General features: G+C 42.3%; 1 protein-coding gene across 14 annotated transcripts in view; it reads right to left on the bottom strand.

Annotated features, from left to right (window-relative positions):
• LOC144768069 (alpha-2-macroglobulin-like protein 1) overlaps nt 1-19,126 on the bottom strand; it is a 618,955-nt gene that overhangs the window by 315,030 nt on the left and 284,799 nt on the right. For all 14 annotated transcript variants that reach the window (XM_078651444.1, XM_078651445.1, XM_078651446.1 and 11 more), the window contains exon 18: nt 16,839-16,932. In XM_078651444.1, the coding sequence (XP_078507570.1) occupies nt 16,839-16,932 (94 nt within the window). The remainder of the gene's footprint in view (nt 1-16,838; nt 16,933-19,126) is intronic.

The raw sequence follows: 19,126 nt of genomic DNA, 5'->3' as shown, positions 1-19,126 counted from the left end.
TCAAGCTTCCCAGGACCGGTTTCTGGCATTACAGCCGTCTTCAGCCGGGCTTGCTTGACTCCAGTGGCAAAGTGAGCAAGGGACTCACGTCTGAGCATACCCTGCCAACTTAGGGCGAACAAAGAAAAACCAAAGGTGGTGATGGACGGAGCGTTGACAATACAAACACTCACCCCAGGTCAACTGATCTGGGTTTAATCCATCACCGTTCTTTAGCCCACTCTGCAAATCCAGATCTCTTGACTGGGTGTGAGTGTTTGATTGGTTCAGATGCTCCGTCCATCACCAACCCCTTTTGTACCGCCTTTAAAATCTGGGCAGCACTTAAAAAAAAGATCAGTCTTGGGAGGATCTATTATACCCTGCTCTATAAAAAAAAACATGTTCCCTGAAATATTTCCTGATGGGATCATGGCAGAGTGGGCAGAGCGGAGGGTTCAGAAGGTTGAGCATCTAATACAGAGGGAAGGTTTTCGTCAGTTTTGTGATATCCAGATGGAGTATGGGTTGGATAGGTGTAATTTTTTTTAATTCTTGCAGCTACGAAGCTTTTTAAGCGAGAAGGGGGATGGCTTGAAGGGGTTTAGCAAAATTAAAGTCATTGATATTATTAGAGACAGCAGGCAGTGCATCATCCGGCTAATAGATGCTGAATTAGTTGCGCTTTAACAAGATGATTTGGTTGAACATGCGGGTAAATGGATGGATCAGGTGGGGGTTGAACCAGAAAGGTTTCTTGACTCTTTAGAACTGGGTCAGATGGTTATGTGCTCAGCAGGGCTTCAAGCACAGCACTATAAGACTGTATTTGCACTTTACTACACCCCGGCAAGAATCGCACAGTAGGGCGGGCAGGTAAGAATTAACTGTCCGCGGTGCGATGCACCTGAGGCTGATTTGTACACATGTTTGCATTCTTCTCAGGCCTTGAAAATCTGCTGGACTCCAACACAAAGTTTTTGATTTGACATTAGGGCTGAAAGTTACGCTAACCCCCGTTCTGATACTTCTCGGTGTAAGCAATACTGAGGTGCAAGATCCATCTTATCAATTCCTCTTTCTGGCTATGGCCGTAGTACGTATAAGTATTGCCTCTGCTTGGCTCGACCGGATGCCCTCAACATTTCAGCAGTGATTGTCGCGGCTACTCTCAATGTTCACTCTGGGAAGAGCCATATACGAGACAAAGTGTAAAAAAGCGAGACTCTTGGGTTGACGCATTTGGGCTCCTTTAATGAGATGGAAGGAGTCATAGTAGGCTAACGATCCCTGAACCATACGCTGAAAGATATAGGGGAATTTATCTGCTGTGATACATGTTAGCAAATGCTGTAAATATTGTTGTCTGTAACATGAATTGATATAAGGCTTAGATCTCCCTTAACTACATCTTGGAGTTGGCTTTGTCATTGCTTATTTCCTTTTTGATGGTATATCTTAGTGGGATGAATTAATGTCTATTTTCTTTTTTTGACTGCTAAAAAAGTCTGGTTGTAACCTCAGGGCTGAATAAGGTATATAAGCCTGTGCTGTTTATCAAAATACAAAAACTTGAATTAAAAAAAATGAGATATCAGGCACGAGATCGGGAGATATCATGGATCCATCGCGTCCACCGGGGTGTTATACTTAGGAAATAGAATTTTAAAACGTACTAAAACAACAAAGATTACAGGGACGTTATAGTTTGGCTTAGATTTCACTCAAACGAAACCAGCGAAGTTCAGCAGTAATAGTTATCTGAGCTGACTATAACATGCGCTCCATCAATGCACTGCGTATGACCTCACATATTAAATCATTCATGACAGGGTCAGTGACATCACTGGTGACATCTCAAATTACATCACTGATGACAGTATCCAAAGAGTATAAATATTTGTTAAGAGCTAATTATTGTTAAACATATATACTAAGATACTACAAAAGTTAAAATAGTCTACTAGGTGTATTGCTAATGAGTGATACTACTTCAAACATATATTATGTGAGTGCCTGTGTGACTGTGTGCATCCATGTGTGAGTGGGTGTCTGAGTGGCTGTATGGATGTGTGAGTGGTTGCATGGGTGTATACGTGGATGTGTGAGTAGCTGTGTGGGAGAGTGAGTGGCTGTATTAGTGAGAGTGTGGGTATGTCAGTGGCTATATGGGTGAGGGGCGGAGTGAGTGACTGTGTGAGTGGGTGTGTGAGTGAATGTATGGGTAAGTGAATGGCTGTCTGAATCGCTATATGAGTGAGTGAATGGGTCTGTAAGTAGCTGTATGGGTGAGCGAGTGGCTGTTTGAGTGGGTGTTTTGTTAAGTGAGTTGGTATGTGAGTGGCTGTATTGGAGAGTGAATGTCTGTGTGAACGGCTGTATGGGTAAGTTGGAGTGCTTGTATGGGTGGGTGAAAGGGTTGTGTGAATGGCTTTGGAAGTGGTTGTGTGAGTGCTTGCATGGGTGAGTAAGTTGCTGTTTTGAGAGGCTGTATGGGTGAATGAGTGGATGTGTGAGTGGCTGTATAGGTGAATAAGTGGGTGTGTGAGTAGCTGTATGGTTGAATGATTGGATGTAAAGGTGAGTGACTGGTTGTATGAGTAGCTATATGGGCGAGTGAGTGGTTGTATGAGTGGCTATACGAGTCGGGGATAGGGTGTGTGAGTGTCTCTATGGATGAGTGAGTGGTTGTGTGACTACTTGTATGAGTTTGTCAGTCATAGTGTGGGTATTTGAGTGGGTGTATGAGAAGCTATATAGTGGTGTAAGAGGGTGTGTGGGTGATTTTTTTGGATGATGTCATTTGAGATGTCTTCAGTGATGTTAGTGACAATCTCATGAGTGATATAATAGATTGGGTGTCACAATTTAAGAGTATTTTTAATCCAGATGACATAAACATTATAGACTGGAAAAATAATAAATGCATTAGGGTAAATCCAGTCAAAACACCGTCAGTCACATCAGAGGAAGTGAAACTTGGCCTCCAGAAAAGCGCAAGCGGGAAAGCAGCAGGTCCAGACGGTGTGCCGATAGATGTTTTCAAGTATGATCTGGATTTCTGGACACCGATATTAGTGACAGTTTTTAACACCGCCTTGGGAGGAGCCTTGCCAATTACATGGGTTGAAAGTATAATTGCCCCTATATTTAAAAAAGGGGACAGAGGAAAGGCAAATTGCTACCGCCCAATATCCCTTCTAGATTCCTCTTCTAAGATCATGGGCTGAATTATGCTAGAAAGGCTAGAAGACTGGGCCTGTGAAAATGACGTCTTAACAGTGGCACAGTATGGCTTCAGAAGGGGTATTGGGACGGTGGAGCAATGCTTAAATTTAGATTTGTTAATCGGGAAGTAGGTACCCTTCACTTATGCTTCGTAGATTTGACTAGTGCCTTCGAATTAGTCAATCATCAAAAACTATGGCAAATCTTAAGAGGGCTTGGTGCTCTCCTAGAAATAATCCTTTTTCTATCACAAATTTACACCTATTTAACCTCAAGGGTACGGCACGGAAAATCTGGGGAATGCACGCTTGACTTTGCAGTAAGCGGTACAAAAGGGGGTGGTAATGGACGGAGCATCTGAACCAATCAAACACTCACACCCAGTCAAAAGATCTGGGTTTGATCCATCACCGTTCTTTAGCTCACTCTGCCACCCCAGTTCAGACATGTCTATATGCAAATCAGTCTGACCCTGTACCTCATTGGAACAGTCCAGCCCGAACTGCCAAGCCATGCCTTCCCTGGACCGGAAACAAGCTTCCGAGGACCGGTTTCTGGCATTACAGCCGTCTTCAGCCCGGCTTGCTTGAATCCAGTGGCAAAGTGAGCAAGGGACTCACGTCTCAGCATACCCTGCCACACTTATGGTGGCCAAAAGCGGTACAAAAGGGGGTGGTAATGGACGGAGCATTTGAACCAATCAAACACTCACACCCAGTCAAAAGATCTGGGTTTAATCCATCACCGGTCTTTAGCCCACTCTGCCACCCCAGTTCAGACATGTCTATATGCAAATCAGTCTGACCATGTGCCTCATGGGAACAGTCCAGTCCATAAGGACTGGGAGTTTGACGTGACATCCCAGTCAACTTATGATGAATATAAATTTAGTTTGTTTTTTTAGGGTTCTAGTACATTTGCCCTCGTAGTCCTGATGAGGCCTGGAACAGACAAAGGCTGAAACGCGTCGACACACACGATTTTGAAGACTCCAAAACAAGAAATCTGTTTGAATAACATTGTTGTTGAAATGTCACATTAGAGAGTGTTAGTTAAAGAGAGGTCAAAATTGGCTAAAATCTCGTTTATTCTCTATATGTTTGTGTTGCTTTGTTTTGGTGATCTAAAGTGAAGGAATGTCAGGTGAAGGAATTATGTTTTGACATCCATGTTAAAAAAAAGTGGGGCAACAAGAACCGAAAGTTTGGTTCTCTCTAACAAAAAGTGTATATATATGTAAATTTGATGTATATGTGTTTTGTTTGTATATATGAATGGTGTACAGATTTATTCAATGTAAGAGACCAATATTTAAGGTCCAATGTGGTTTAATTAAAAGAAAAAGTTGAACCATACTTTTGATATTTATTGTGGCTCTCTACCTGGAGATACTCTATATCCATCAGTATCTCAATTAAATTGTGCGGAGAAGGATGAATCCAAGATTGGAAAATTAATGGTATCCAGTCTTATAAACAGATAGTTGAATTATTGTTCCGTAGGCTTTATCTTGTTGTTTCTGTGTTAAAATACCCAAAAGCCTACTGGTTACTTGGGTGACCCTTGCAGTTTATTTGCTTTTTTTACACTTTGTTAAGTGTGAGGGTTGGAGTGATTATATAACCTCTGGATAAAGTGATATCCCCAAAGAAAAATTGAGAATAATTGAGAGTTCGCCAGGTAGCCATATTGTTATTTGTTATCTGTCATTCATGAATGATGTACTGGGACATGTTTACCTATGCACCTTGAGTCTAATTGCTCGAAATAACATTTGAGAAATGACAGAACCTATAGTGGTTAGTTATAGTGAGGATGAAATCAATGCCTTGGTATCTAAAACTCCTTCCTTGTTAAGTGGCGACAAAACTGTTTCTCAGATAGCTAATATTGATAAGATAGAAAGATTAAAACAATTGAAGAAAAAGAATATCAGGACACACTTGCATGCACGAGTATTATCTGAACATCTGAAAAATAATACTATCCCTGTTGGTCTACAGGTAAAAAATATTCCGGTGATGTTTACTACTGACAAAACCTATCTTAAAAGATTTGGAGGAGTGGGAACTAAATGCTCCGTAGATTGGATGGCCCTTTCGGTCGAAACTGCACTGAGATTATATGAGGAGGAACTCAAAGAAATAGAAGCCCTGGAACAAGAAATTGTAGGGGATCCTACTATTAAAGACTGTAAAAAATGACTGGAAGCAGTTGAAAAAACTATCTCTGAGTTTTCTGTTTACAACACCAATCTAAAAATCACCAAAGTAGGAAAAGATATAAAGAACTTCAAATCTGAAGAAGTCTACCCTTATTTAAAAGAAGACTTTTACGTTAATAACAATCCAAGTTCTTTAAACCTACAGTACAGAGGAAGGTCCAGAAACAAATTTATTACCTTCTCTGACACCTCCTCAGATTCAGATCAAGGGTCTCATAGTGGACACTATCCCTATCCCCAGTTTTCTAGATCCAGACCCGCTTTTTTAGGCAGAGGGAGGTTCAGACCATGGGGAGGGGGGTCGAGACAGAGGGGATACAACCAACAAGGGGGACAGTACCCTCAACAAGGTATGTACCAACCAATAGAACAGTATCCAAATCCAGAGACAGACACCTTCAGCACACGGAGGAAGACATACAGACGATAAATCAAGGTGCAAGTGAGTTGATCCCTATCTACAATTTGTCCAATTACACCCCTACGAGTGATGAACTGGCTATTTTAGCAAAGGGACTTACGTTTGTACCATCTAAACTACAAAATCCTGTAGACACTAAGACAGAAGTATTAGGGTTTCTCAGAAAGGTTAGACTTAAAGCCTACTTTTTAGAACAAGAAACTATTGAACAAAGAAACATCAGTGGATTAAAGAATAAATCCAAATTCTTACCGGAGAGTGTGCTGCTCCCGCCAGAGATTTTAATCTTTGAAAAACAGGTTTTACGAGAACTGGACGATTTGCAGAATAAAAAAATGTACTACAATAATAACTGTCGTAAATTAGAGTTGACAGCATTAAAAAATCTCTCTTCCATTTCAGAAGTAACTGTGAGGCCGGCTGATAAGGGAGGGGGAATTGTTTAATGGGAAACGTCCAAATATGATCAAGAAGTGTTAAAACAGTTATCCAATCAACTACATTATAGACCATTGGAGACTAACCCATCCCCCAGACTTAGACAACAGATCTTAGAAATCACCCAAGAAGCTATGGAAGGGGGTTGGTTATGCAAAAATGAATTCGAGTTTCTTAATGATGAGTCCAATGACAAAACCCCTCACATCTACGTATTACCTAAAGTGCACAAATCACTGACCAACCCTCCCGGAAGGCCCATTGTGGCGGCATGTGGGTCTATCCTGGAGCCGTTGGCCAAGTACGTAGATGTATTTTTACTTCCTTTAGTTAGGAATATTCCTGCTTACGTCAGAGATACTATGGATTTGATATCGAAGGTGGAGGGGTTGAGGTTCAACCCCAATGAACAACTTATGGCCACCTTCGATATCGAATCACTTTATACTAATATTCCACAAGATGAAGCCCTGGAGGTGATGAAGGTGGTGTTGGATTTACGAGAACGTCCGCACCAAGTACCCACAGAATTCATACCTAGTCTGGCTAGATTATGCCTGAAAAACAATTTCTTTAGATTTAAGGACAATCTATATTTACAAATCTCAGGAGTCGCTATGGGATGTTGTTTTTCTCCAGAGATAGCGATTCTGGTCATGGCCCAATTTGAGGACAAATGGATATATAGCGACACCAACCCATTTTAACATCATGTGGAATTTTGGTGTCGCTATATAGACGATATCTTTCTAATTTGGAAAGGGGACCAAATCGAACTATCGAAATTTCACAATTGGTAAAATTCACGAACTCAAGAATTTAACTTTACCGTGTCATGTGACAAAGAAAAAATTAATTTTCTAGATGTATATGTACAACACGATGAAGGTCAGTTAGCTGTTAGTTTGTATACCAAACCTACAGATAAAAATACCTTATTACACTTCACCAGCAGCCATCCACAATCTTTGAAAGAAAACCTTCCCTATGGTCAGTTCCTCCGGGTGAGGAGGAACTGTAGTTCTAAAGAAGATTATTTCCTCAACGCTGAAAAATTGAAAAATAAACTGATTTGGAGAGGCTAACCCAAAAGATTAGTGAAGGTAGCTTTAAAAAGGGCATGGTACACTCCTCGAGAAACATTGTTGGTACTTAAGACACATGATGAGAAAAAGACACCTCTCACGTGTGTACTAACATATGACCCGAGAGCCAATAAGGTAAAAAAATTGATCCTCAACAACTGGAAATTAATTGAAAGCTTGGGTATACCCAAGCCGTTGTTTGCTTTAAAAAAGGCAAAAATATTCGGAACCAATTGGTGAAATCGGCCCCTCGTACCATAACACCTTTGAGAGACACCCGGAATCTGCTTAAGCTGCCACCCGTGGTTGGACATTATCGTTGTCACAATTGTTTGGCTTGCGATTCAACGAAGGATTCCAAGGTGATAGATATTAATGGGAAAATTCATCACCAAAGATCCTTCTCGAACTGCAATACTAAAGGTACTGTATATTGTATTAAGTGTCCCTGTGACAAATTTTACATAGGGCAAACAGTACAAGCAGTGAAGAACAGAATACTACAACATAAATCAAGAGTAAGATGCAATACCGCCGGGGCTCCGTTGGTATTGCACTATCAGAGAAACAACCACTCTGAAACTGACATGGAATGGTCAGTATTATGTACGGTAATTAGCACGAACAGAAGGGAGACAGAAAAGAAATTGGACCGTCTAGAGGCTCGATTAATTGAAAAATACCAGACAGCAAGAACAGGTCTAAATGACAGAGATGAGGTTTGGTCACTACTACTGTAACGGGGAGTGGAGTTAAAGATTTCTATAGGCTTGGCTGTAATGCGGATAATTTGTACATGGGGATATACATATAATGTCTGAACGAAAACAGATTATTGTATATAATGTTTTGTACAAATGAGATTGTGAAGGGCGATTGCATCACACAGGATATAAGGTATTCTATATAGTGTTAAGCGTTAATTTATATTTTTTATTTTTTTATTTATTTAATTTTCATGGTTGTAATTTACAATTTTATTTATTTCTGGCACGTTATAATTCTTGACTATGTGCTTGAATATCGTAGGAATGCGGAAATATTGTCCTCCTCTCGTTTAGCTCTTTCCGTGTAGCTAATGTGAGATTGTGACTCTGAACTACTGGGGAGTCCGTGACTGTGTACTCTCTCGTAATTTCACGTAACAACGCGAGCCTTTCAGTAATTGGGATGCGAGGTTGGGAATTGCATGGACAGTCCGTCATCGCTGTTGATATATAGGAAACGCGAACGGCAGCCTGAGCAAAGCGACAGTGCTCTTTGGGAATAGTTATTGGGATTAAAAACCATCGTGGATAATTAAAAGACCCGTAAGAAGACTAAAAAGGTATGGATATTAAGTTCCCGTTGCTACCCCCTGTATTCTTGTTTAACTGTCCTGTTTAACTGGAGTGTATTACTCGGTGTGGAGTTTTTACGCAGAGATATTTGCTTTGCAGGCTTGACTCTTCGTGGGGGTATATGCCCACTTTGAAGGATTTCAAATTAGAAGGTAAGCCTGGTGGCTGGCGACAACATAGAGTCTGTCTCACTGGAATTTGGGTATTTAGAATGGTAATACATGGTTTGTTTTTTAGCTGTTTTTGATTGAAAATGCCCGCAGAAAGAAGGTTCGGCAACAGTTAATTCGTACCTGGTATGTTGTTGATTTTTCACAATCACGTAAGGGCGCCTTGGTTCCATAACATTTGTTGCATTAGGATAGGGGTGGTGAGCACTGCTCGTTTAACACATTGGTTTGGTGAAGGGTCTACTTTTTTTCCCTTTTTTATTCTGGATGATTAGAATTCACGGAATAAGGCTTTCACTAAATCCAATCTGATGCCATACACCTTAGGATATTAATTGTAATTTTAATGTTGTAAATAGAGCCAGATTGTAAATAGAGCCACAGGGGATAGGTGCTTGGGAGTTTGACGTGACATCCCAGTCAACTTATGATGAATATAAATTTAGTTTTTTTTTTTAGGGTTCTAGTACATTTGCCCTCGTAGTCCTGATGAGGCCTGGAACAGACAGAGGCTGAAACGCGTCGACACACACGATTTTGAAGACTCCAAAACAAGAAATCTGTTTGAATAACATTGTTGTTGAAATGTCACATTAGAGAGTGTTAGTTAAAGAGAGGTCAAAATTGGCTAAAATCTCGTTTATTCTCTATATGTTTGTGTTGCTTTGTTTTGGTGATATAAAGTGAAGGAATGTCCGGTGAAGGAATTATGTTTTGACATCCTTGTTCAAAAAAAGTGGGGCAACAAGAACCGTAAGTTTGGTTCTCTCTAACAAAAAGTGTATATATATATGTAAATTTGATGTATATGTGTTTTGTTTGTATATATGAATGGTGTACAGCTTTGTTCAATGTAAGAGACCAATATTTAAGGTCCAATGTGGTTTAATTAAAAGAAAAAGTTGAACCATACTTTTGATATTTATTATGGCTCTCTACCTGGAGATACTCTATATCCATCAGTACCTCAATTAAATTGTGCGGAGAAGGATGAATCCAAGATTGGATAATTAATGGTATCCAGTCTTATAAACAGATAGTTGAATTATTGTTCCGTAGGCTTTATCTTGTTGTTTCTGCGTCTTACACTTTGGCATGGCTTATGGACAAAGGAAGAAACACAATTTTCTAAGGACCTAATCAAAGACTCTCTAGTGTTACATCATAGCATGAAAATACCATGGTTGTGTCACATTTCTAAACTTTTGATTAAATGTGAAATATGCATAGACGATCCCACAAGCATACAAGAATATAGTAAAAGTGACTTGAAATTTAGATATTTTACTGCTACAGAACATGATAGGGATAGGACGAATAAGCAAAAAAAGGCAGTAGCAGCTTATTGTGAACGCCCATGCATGAGCGGTAGTCAGTTATATCTTATCTTGGTCCAGAATGTCCAGCATCGTTTTTATTTGACCAGGCTAAGGTTGATCACTTTACATTATTTAACTGTGTTCCCAAGAACTGAGAAATGGCACAGAACGTTGCCCCCTTGCCCATGTGATGGTAAAACCTCTCAGTCTACTTTGCACTTTATTCTCTTTTGCCCTTTTTATATGGATATCCAAAAAACTGTATTGAAACCACTATTATTCATGCTTTTTAATTACAAGGATGCGTTTAACTTTTTATGTAGCTTGGACACTATGAACATTATAAGCTCTGTAATCTGTTACATCCAAAAATCAATCAGGAAAAGAAAAGATTATGCATTTTTGGACGTTCTGTTGTATGAAAAAGATGATGAGTAACACCATTACTTATTCACATTCTTTTGCACTGAACGCACCTGTACTTTATTGTACGGATTAGTGGTAGATTGTATTCTTAGGATCTTTGAAAATTTGACTTGTCATTTTATTGTGTCATTATTTCCATGTATTTTAAATTTGTACATATCTTATAATAATCATTTTCCCCTCGTGAAATATGTTGAGAATTTATTTTCTATTTGATATATGTGTGTTAGTATGCTTTTATGGTGCTTGCATTGTTGTCACCGAATAAAGCTGTTTTGATTTGATTTGATTTCAGTGATATAATATGTGAAGTCATAAGCAGTGCATTGTGAGGGCGTAAGTTATAGTTAGTTCAGGTAACTATAAAGGTTGAATTTAACTAGTTTTAAACCTGAGTCTAACTATAACATCCCTGTAACCTTTGTCAGTAAATTTCTATGTTTTTTAAAATTCTATTTCCTACCTTAACATCCCTGTAACCTTTGCTTTTGTAATTGAATTTCTAAGTTTTTTTTATTTTATTTTCTAACTGTAACCTTTAACCTTTGAGAGTGAGTGTGTGCATGAGTGTCTGTATGGGTGTGTGAGTGAGTGCATGAATGTCTCAATGGGTGTGTGAGTGTCTGAGTGGGTCAGTGAGTGAGTGCATGAGTGTCTGAGTGGGTGCATGAGTGTCTGAGTGGGTATCTGAGTGGGTACATGAGTGTCTGAGTGAGTGTCAGGGTGGGTCCATGAGTGGGTGTGAGAGTTTCTGAGTAGGTTTGCAAGTGCCTCCAAGAGTGTGTGAATCAGTCAGTGTTTGAGTGCATGAGTGTCTGAGTGAGTATGTGAGTGGGTGTGTGAGTCTCTGAGTGAGTCGGTGCAGGACTCTCTGAGAAGGTCTGTGAGTGGGTGTGAGAGTATGAATGGTTCTGTAAGTGGTTACATGAGTGGCTGAGTGGGTCTGTGAATGGGTGTATGTGTATGAGTGTGTCTGTTATTGGGTGCATGAGTGCAAATGGGTCTGTGAGTGGCTGTGAGAGTCTGTGAGTGGTTCTGTGAGTGGGTGCATGAGTACCTGAGTAGGCTTGTGAGTGGGTGTGAGTGTCTTATTGCATCTGTGAATGGGTGTATGAATGTCTGACTGGATCTTTGAATGTGTGTCAGAGTGTCTGAGTAGGTCTGTCAGTGGGTGTGTTATTGGGTCTGTGAGTCAGTGCGTAGGGGTTTGAGTGGGTGTGAATACCTGAGTGTATGAATGGGTATCTAAGTGTCTGTGTCAGTGACTGGGCCACGATGGAATCGCATCTGCACCTTTATCCAAAAAGACTCCTGAGTTTTGCACAAGATATCTACCCAAGTGGAGTACTTTCTACTGGTTAATTACTATGTGCTACCTCATTGGGTAAATATTTAGTACATATTCTACACTACAGCTGTGTGATGGAGCACAAAGAAATGTCACCAGTTACCTTGTGTGCGTTTTAGCAATGTGATTGTTCCTCATGCACAAAGAGGTACATCTCCACCTAATAAGGGTACTTCTACTTAACTAAATGAAATAAGTGCTTCTTTGTTTGGTGGAGATATCCTTATGATCCTCAGCATCAAGAGCACATCACTGAAATCAACGGGAAGAGTGCTTGGAGGCCTTTTAATAAGCTGCCCATCATCCTGGCAAAAGGCGGGAAGACCAATGCATACTAACAAAAATTAATGTGTCCTCATGTAACGCAACTGGTGCTTGTGTAAAGCGATCTGATACCTGATACGTTCCGATCAAGTTCGCACTATATAAAACTCAGTTAAAAAATAAATAAAAAGATGGGACTGGGCCAAAAGGGCAGAGCTTCAGGAGATTTTTCACATTTGTATACTCATAGTCATTGTGGACTCACCTGGTAAGGACAAGAAAGAACCCGCTTATCACAGGCACTTCACATTGCTCTCCAATAGATCAACGATGCATTCACCTCCATAAAGCATTTCAGATTGTCAATTTGGAATTGCTTAGAAAATACACTTGCTTTGCCTTTGTCTAGCCCAAGAGGCCAGGATCATTTGTCCTTTACAGAAGTGGAACTTCAACTGTATATGTAAGTGTTTCCCATTGAGATGTAAAAATTAACCAGGTCCTCGTGCCAGCTTTCCCTGTGACGTTTCTCCTGTCCAGCTAGTCCGCAGTCCACAAAGGTCTCCTGCTTGTCTACCAGCTGCGCTCTGTGTGTTCCTCCTCTGCTTGTTTCTTGCTCTGTTTTGCCTTTTCTGCTAATTTTTCTGCCTACTGTTTTGCCTTTTTCTGCTAGTTTTTCTGCCCTCTGTTTTGCCTCTTCTGCTCGTTTTTCTACCCTCCATTTTGCCTGTTCTGCTTGTTTTTCTGCACTCTCTTCTGCTTTTTATGACCTCTGTTTTCCCTTAACTGCTTGTTTTTCTGCCCTCTGTTTTGCCCACTACTGCTCTGCTTTGCCTTTTCTGCTCATTTTCTGTCCTCCATTTTGCCTTTCTGCTTGTTTTCCTACCCTAGTGTTTCCCCTTTCTGCTAGTTTTTCCGCTCTCTTTTGCCTTTTCTGTGTGCCTTTCTGCCCACTCTTTTGCCTTTTTTCTGCTTGTTTTCTGCCCTCTGTTTTGCCTTTTTCTGCTTGTTTTTCTGCCCTCTGTTTTGCTTTTCTTGCGTGTTTTTTTGCCCTCTGTTTTGCCTTTTCTACTTGTTTGCTGCCCTCTGTTGTGCCTTTCCTGCTTGTTTTTCTGCCCTCCGTTTTGCCTTTTTTGCTAGTTTTCCTACACTTTGTTTTGCCCTCTTCTGCTCTGTTTCGCTTTTCTGCTCATTTTTCTGCCATCTGTTTTGCTTTTTTGATCGTTTTTTTGCCCTTTATTTTGACTTCTCCTGCTCTGTTTTGCCTTACCAGCTAGTTTTTCTGTCCTCTGTATTGCATTTCTGACCATTTTTCTCCCTTCTATTTTGCCTTTTTCTGATTGTTTTTCTGTCCTCTGTTTTGCTTTTTGCTTTTTTTTCTGCCCCCTATTTTGCCTTTTTTTGCTTGTTCTTCTGCCTTTTCTTTTGCCTCTTCTGCTCATTTTCCTGCCCTCCATTTTGCCTTTCTGCTTGTTTTTCTGCGCTCTGTTTTGCCTTTTCTGCTAGTTTTTCTGCTGTCAATTTTGCCTTTCCTGCTAGTTTTTCTCCCTTCTGTTTTGCCTTTCTGCTAATTTTTCTGCACTCTGTTTTGCCCTCTTCTACTCTCTTTTGCCTTTTTTGCTTGTTTTTCTGCCCTTTGTTTTCCCTTTTGTGTATTGGGGCAGGGGGCCACGCGAACCCCCTCTACGGTCCGATTTTGGCCCGGCAACACCGCCCCCCAGTACCCCGGCTTATCTACCTGGGTGCCATGGCTCCACCAGGTCACCCAGTGTGCTTAGATGGAGACCACGGGGTCCCAACTAGCTGCCTGCCTCCTGTGGGAGTAGGCATTGATCCTGCACACAGGGAGCAACTAAATATGCAGCTCCCTGTGTGTGGGACCGATTCTTTCCTCTGTTTCCTTGCCCGCATGACAGTGGGCAGGGAAACAGATGAAAGGTCCACTCCCAGCAAGCAGGAGTAGTTTGACAGCTCTCACTTGCTGGGAGTGGTGTTGATGTTTGCTCTAGCTTGACGGAGCTGCAAAAGGAAAATGCTATCTCCCAGCGGAAGGCACCTCAGGAGATAGCAAGAGCAGGACCTGGGGGTGGCAGTCCCCAGGCTCAGTAACGGCGCTACAGGGGGCTTTTTGAAAACAAGCGTGGGAACCAGTGCTTAGTTTTCTTTTTCTGTGAATTCACATATCAGTCGCGATTTACGTCACACTTTTTTTTAATGCGTTTTAGCTCTTGTGAGATCCCTGCAGGACCACATCAGCAGAGCTATTGGGTCAGGGATACCCTATCCTCCTTTCTTTATTATTTCATTTTTTTAGATTCTGCCCCAGCCAAGTCCCAAGATGGCTGCCAACACCATACAAATTTTGTTAAAATTAAAGAACGGATTTACACCAAATCACAAAAAGGTTGCTTTCTGTGCCAACATCTACCTTTCAGCCAGATTTGGTGTTTGGGAAGTACCATGGGAAACACCTATTTTTTTACACCCCACCCCCCACCTTTTTCACAGCTCCCACTTGACGGATCACCCCAAAACTTTCAATGCATAACAAGATCCAACTTTACACTTTTCCAGAAAGTTTTGTCAAATGGCGCCAAAGATATAGGCAAGTCAAAAAATGCTTTTTCTATGGAAACTAAGGGGCTGATTGTGGAGGTGGGCAGATTTGGTCTGCCTGCCACCGTAGCGGTGTTTGGGACCGCCCACCAGACATGGGGCGGTCCCACCACTGTGATTAGTATGTGGTGCCTTACTGGCGGGCGAATCCTGGGCTTTTACCATTGCGGGAAGTGCTGCTGGCTGCAGCACCGTCCGCAATGTTAAAAGTGCTTGCACCACATTTCCCTGCACCCCGTGGCAGGCACCATGTATTGCCTGCCACTTGGTGCATGGAAATGCAGGGGATACCATGGGTACCCACCAGTGCAGCGACATCCTCCCAAACAAGGGGGGCCAGCAACGGGCCCCCAAACCCAATCTCCGCCAGCCTTTCCATGGTGAGGCCTCTTCAAACCCACCTCCTAATGTGGCGGACGGTGCCTGCTAGGCACCGCCACCATATTAGTGGCCATGCTCCGCCCGGCAGGCAATTTGTGCAATTACCTATGGCGGTGAAGCGGTGGACAGACTTTTCGTCTGCTGCGTTAGCCACCACCATCCTAATTTGGCAGTGGGTAAATCACTATGTGATGGCAAAAAGACCACCAGCGCCGGCTCACCAGTGGCGGTCCTTCTGCCATCATAATGAGCCCCTTAGTCCGCACTATAAATACATACAGGCAACCGCCAGTACGTAATGGATTTGCCACATCACAAAGTTTTATATATATCTATGTAAAACTTTGTGAAGTGGTTCGATATCGCTATAAACCACTAGGCCAAAAGCCGAGTGTTTGTAAATGCCACCAGCATCCCCAGGTTGGGAGAGTCGCACTCTGCTGTAGAAAGCCTTTAGGGTTTAAAAATGAAGTGAGAAAATAATTTCCCACTGTTGGGTGTCTGGAAGTTCCTGTGTGATTTTGAGTGAATTGTCACTGCTCAAAATGTTTACTGACCTGTAGGAACTGATGGACCTGAGACGGAGGTGGCTCGCAAGTTGTTATTATTGCATCTAGACTCGACAGAAATGATATGGATTTTTTTATTTTTTATTTGTGTTATATGGCAGGGATTAATGATGGCATATGGTTTAATATTTAACTAATCTAGACAAGTGTGGTTTCCTTAATTGTTATGCTGAGAATCTATGTATCCATTCTTTCTTTTGGTGTTCACGGTGCATTGCATTTCATCATTGCATGGCTTCAATAAAAATGATACAATCCTACATAGTTGCTCATCAGATCCTAAACCAAGCATTGGCAAAGCCAACAGGTCGGCATCCAGCAATATATTGGCATTGCCAATGCTTGTTGATTGTGAAACACCATACATCAAAACACTGAGGACCCGATTATGAGTTTTGGTGGTACTCCACTGCCACGACTCCACACCGCCCAGACTCGCCACAGAAATTACAAGTTATTTGTAGTCTGGGAGGTAGGTGGCGTTCCCAGGGCGGTGATCTTTCAAAGGCAGTGGTGCCTTTGAAAAAGGCACCACAATGAGAACTTTCCAGTCCATGCCGTGCAAGAACTCTTGTGCATGCATAGAGGGGTGCACATGTTATGCCCCCCCTTTGTGCATGCACAGGCACAAGGGGCCCCTTAGGGCCCCTTTTATTTCATCTTCTCCAGGGTTGACATGGAGTCGAACTCTCCATGTCACCACCGGCGAAGAGGAAACTCATATTATGCTTGGCAGGACTTTGGTGGTTCCATCAAGCGTATTGCGGTCTCTGACCGCCACACCACCCCCAGGGAATGGTAGGCGTTTGTGGTTCCAGTGCCATCCGACAGCCCAACTCGTAATGGGGCAGTCAGACCACCGGTGCGTCTCCACGGGTCTGGTGGTCCTTGGACCACCAGACTCGTAATTTGGCTCTAAGTTTATGAGTAACCAAAAGGACTGCCCCTTTGTAGGGTATACCACACCGTATGAGTATCTGAAGACATGCCACAACCATCCACCAAGGAAGGGAAACACCAAACCTCTTACCCAACATGGTAAAGATCCCAGATCCATGTCTCTGGGAAGTACTGCCTTACTTTGTCCTCAATGCTGGTCTGAGTTAGAGGCGCATTTGTGGGTCCTGAGGGAATAACATATAAATAGTCAAATTGCAGACATGGTAACAATCATGCCATTATTACCTGTACTAACAGAGTGATATTCATTGCAGATGTCGTGAGATAATAAGGTAGAAATGCTGGTAAATGTTCATTATTCAGAGATAAAGTGCAATAACATAAGAAACCAGTCTGAGAATGTTCTTTAATCCATGCAGTGAATAAAAGAGATAGAAGCTTAGAGATACCTGGGGTGATGTGTTATTTCTGCAAGAGTGAGGCAAAAAATATTACCTTTGGGTGAGACCCGTACTTTTAATCTTCTCTCCCCTTTATTATTGGTTGGCAACTTGAGTGCATAACACATCAGACTGATAACAAGCTTCTCTTAGAGAATAATGTCACTCTAAAAGAATGCTGCAGTGCCTGTTGCACAAGCATCTTTCTATGCACATGGGATTCATGTATTTACGTTACCGAGCATCACACTTGGGGCCCGATTACGATGTCATTAGGAAAGGCTACAAACGGCATTCGATTGGTTTGAATCTGATTCAGAAGCCTTGTTTCTGAACGAATTGGTCACCTTTCCAGACAACTGAGTTCAATGCAAGGGAGCAACTCTGGGCTGTCCAAATCAGTAGAATTGGATACAGGCAGCCAGTGCCGTTCGGAGCCAAATCGTACAGCCCAATGGAGACGGTTTCCGAACCCGCGAGTACAATGACCGATTCATACAGCTGTTCTGAATTGGTCTGGCCATACGAAACAGCTGTGGGAATCGGACTTTGGGGGCCCATAGCAAGCCCCCCTTCTCCCATGCCCCTCTGAATCGGGCCCGTGGGTCTCCCATACCCATGCATGCACAGTGTGGCAGACACCGTGGGCTGCTTGCCACAGGGTACATGACTTTCCCCAACCACCCCTTTTTTCAATGGGAGCCTGTGTTTACATTCAGAACACAGGCTCCTATTGAAGTCAAAGGGAGTCTGACCAAATCGTAACCATTCAGAAAGCATTCTGGAACCGATTTGGTGAGAATGCTTTCCTAACAACATTGTCATCGGGCTCTTCGTTTCTTTTTGAACTATTGGCTATTTCGGACAAGCCTCTTTCAGCCATTGGCTTGAGGGTTTATCAGCCACATCTTGGCTCAGCCCATTGTAATATTTTTCCTTCCTCCTGCTATTGGGGTAAGCATAGAGGGCTATTTTATTACAAGTGACCTCTCCTTCCATCAGCAATTCACCTGATTTCCATCCCTTCCATTTTCCACTTGTGTGACCTCTCTTCTTTGATCCCTCTACGGTCTCGCTCTTTTCTCTGTGTATTGCATAATGATGATCCGTCCCACCCTTCCCTCAGGGGCCGAATGCATAGTGATGAGTCGAGAAGGCCATGCTCCACCTCCATTTCACTCACCCATACTCCCCGCATCTGCAGAAGTAGAAGCCGTTCCTTCTCCCACATTGCAGCAAAGACCTGGAACGGCCTCCCCACACACCTAAAAACCATCACCTCACTTCCGGGATTCTGAATGGCTCTCAAGACCTGGCTGTTCGAATAAGCCTCCGTGACCAGAAAGCACCTGGATACCCTATCAGGTGATTAGTTGTGCTTTATAAATCCTGATTTATTGATTGATTGAATTTTTCCCCTGGTAACACTCCCTTTGATGTGTCAGAATAGGCACTCATTTGATATGAAGAGACTTATACATATTGCGATACATATTGAGATATTATCATAGCTGTCAGTGGAGTGATCGTCATTTGGAACTGGGCACTGTATATGGCCAACCTCCTCTCTAAACAGGGATCTCATGGTACCTGTTATCAAAAAGATGAAATAAAGGTTTGACATTCCATGTACCATGATGAGGTATCATTGAGACTACCCACAACTGCCTGCGCTCTGTGCCATCTGTTGCTTACCTTTGACCCCCTATACCGACAAACGTCCTCACTAATGTGGAAATCCTGGAGCTACTCTGTTGATCTGACAGGGCTGCCTCAGACAAAGTGCTATGCAAACAAATGATGGACTGAATGCTGAATGCTGAATAAACCATACTTTCACCCCCTGTCAAGAGTTCTGGGCTAAATCCATCGTTCTTTTGCTCACCATGCCACCCAGTTTAGACCCAGCCATATGCAAGTCAGTCTTGACCCTGTGCCTCATGGGACAAAGTGCAGCATGCAACAAGGTGTGGTACCA

The sequence above is a fragment of the Lissotriton helveticus genome, chromosome 7 (genome assembly GCF_964261635.1).
Source record: "Lissotriton helveticus chromosome 7, aLisHel1.1, whole genome shotgun sequence".
In the NCBI taxonomy this organism is placed as follows: Eukaryota; Metazoa; Chordata; class Amphibia; order Caudata; family Salamandridae; genus Lissotriton; species Lissotriton helveticus.
This window is presented reverse-complemented; position numbering and strand designations above follow the sequence as displayed.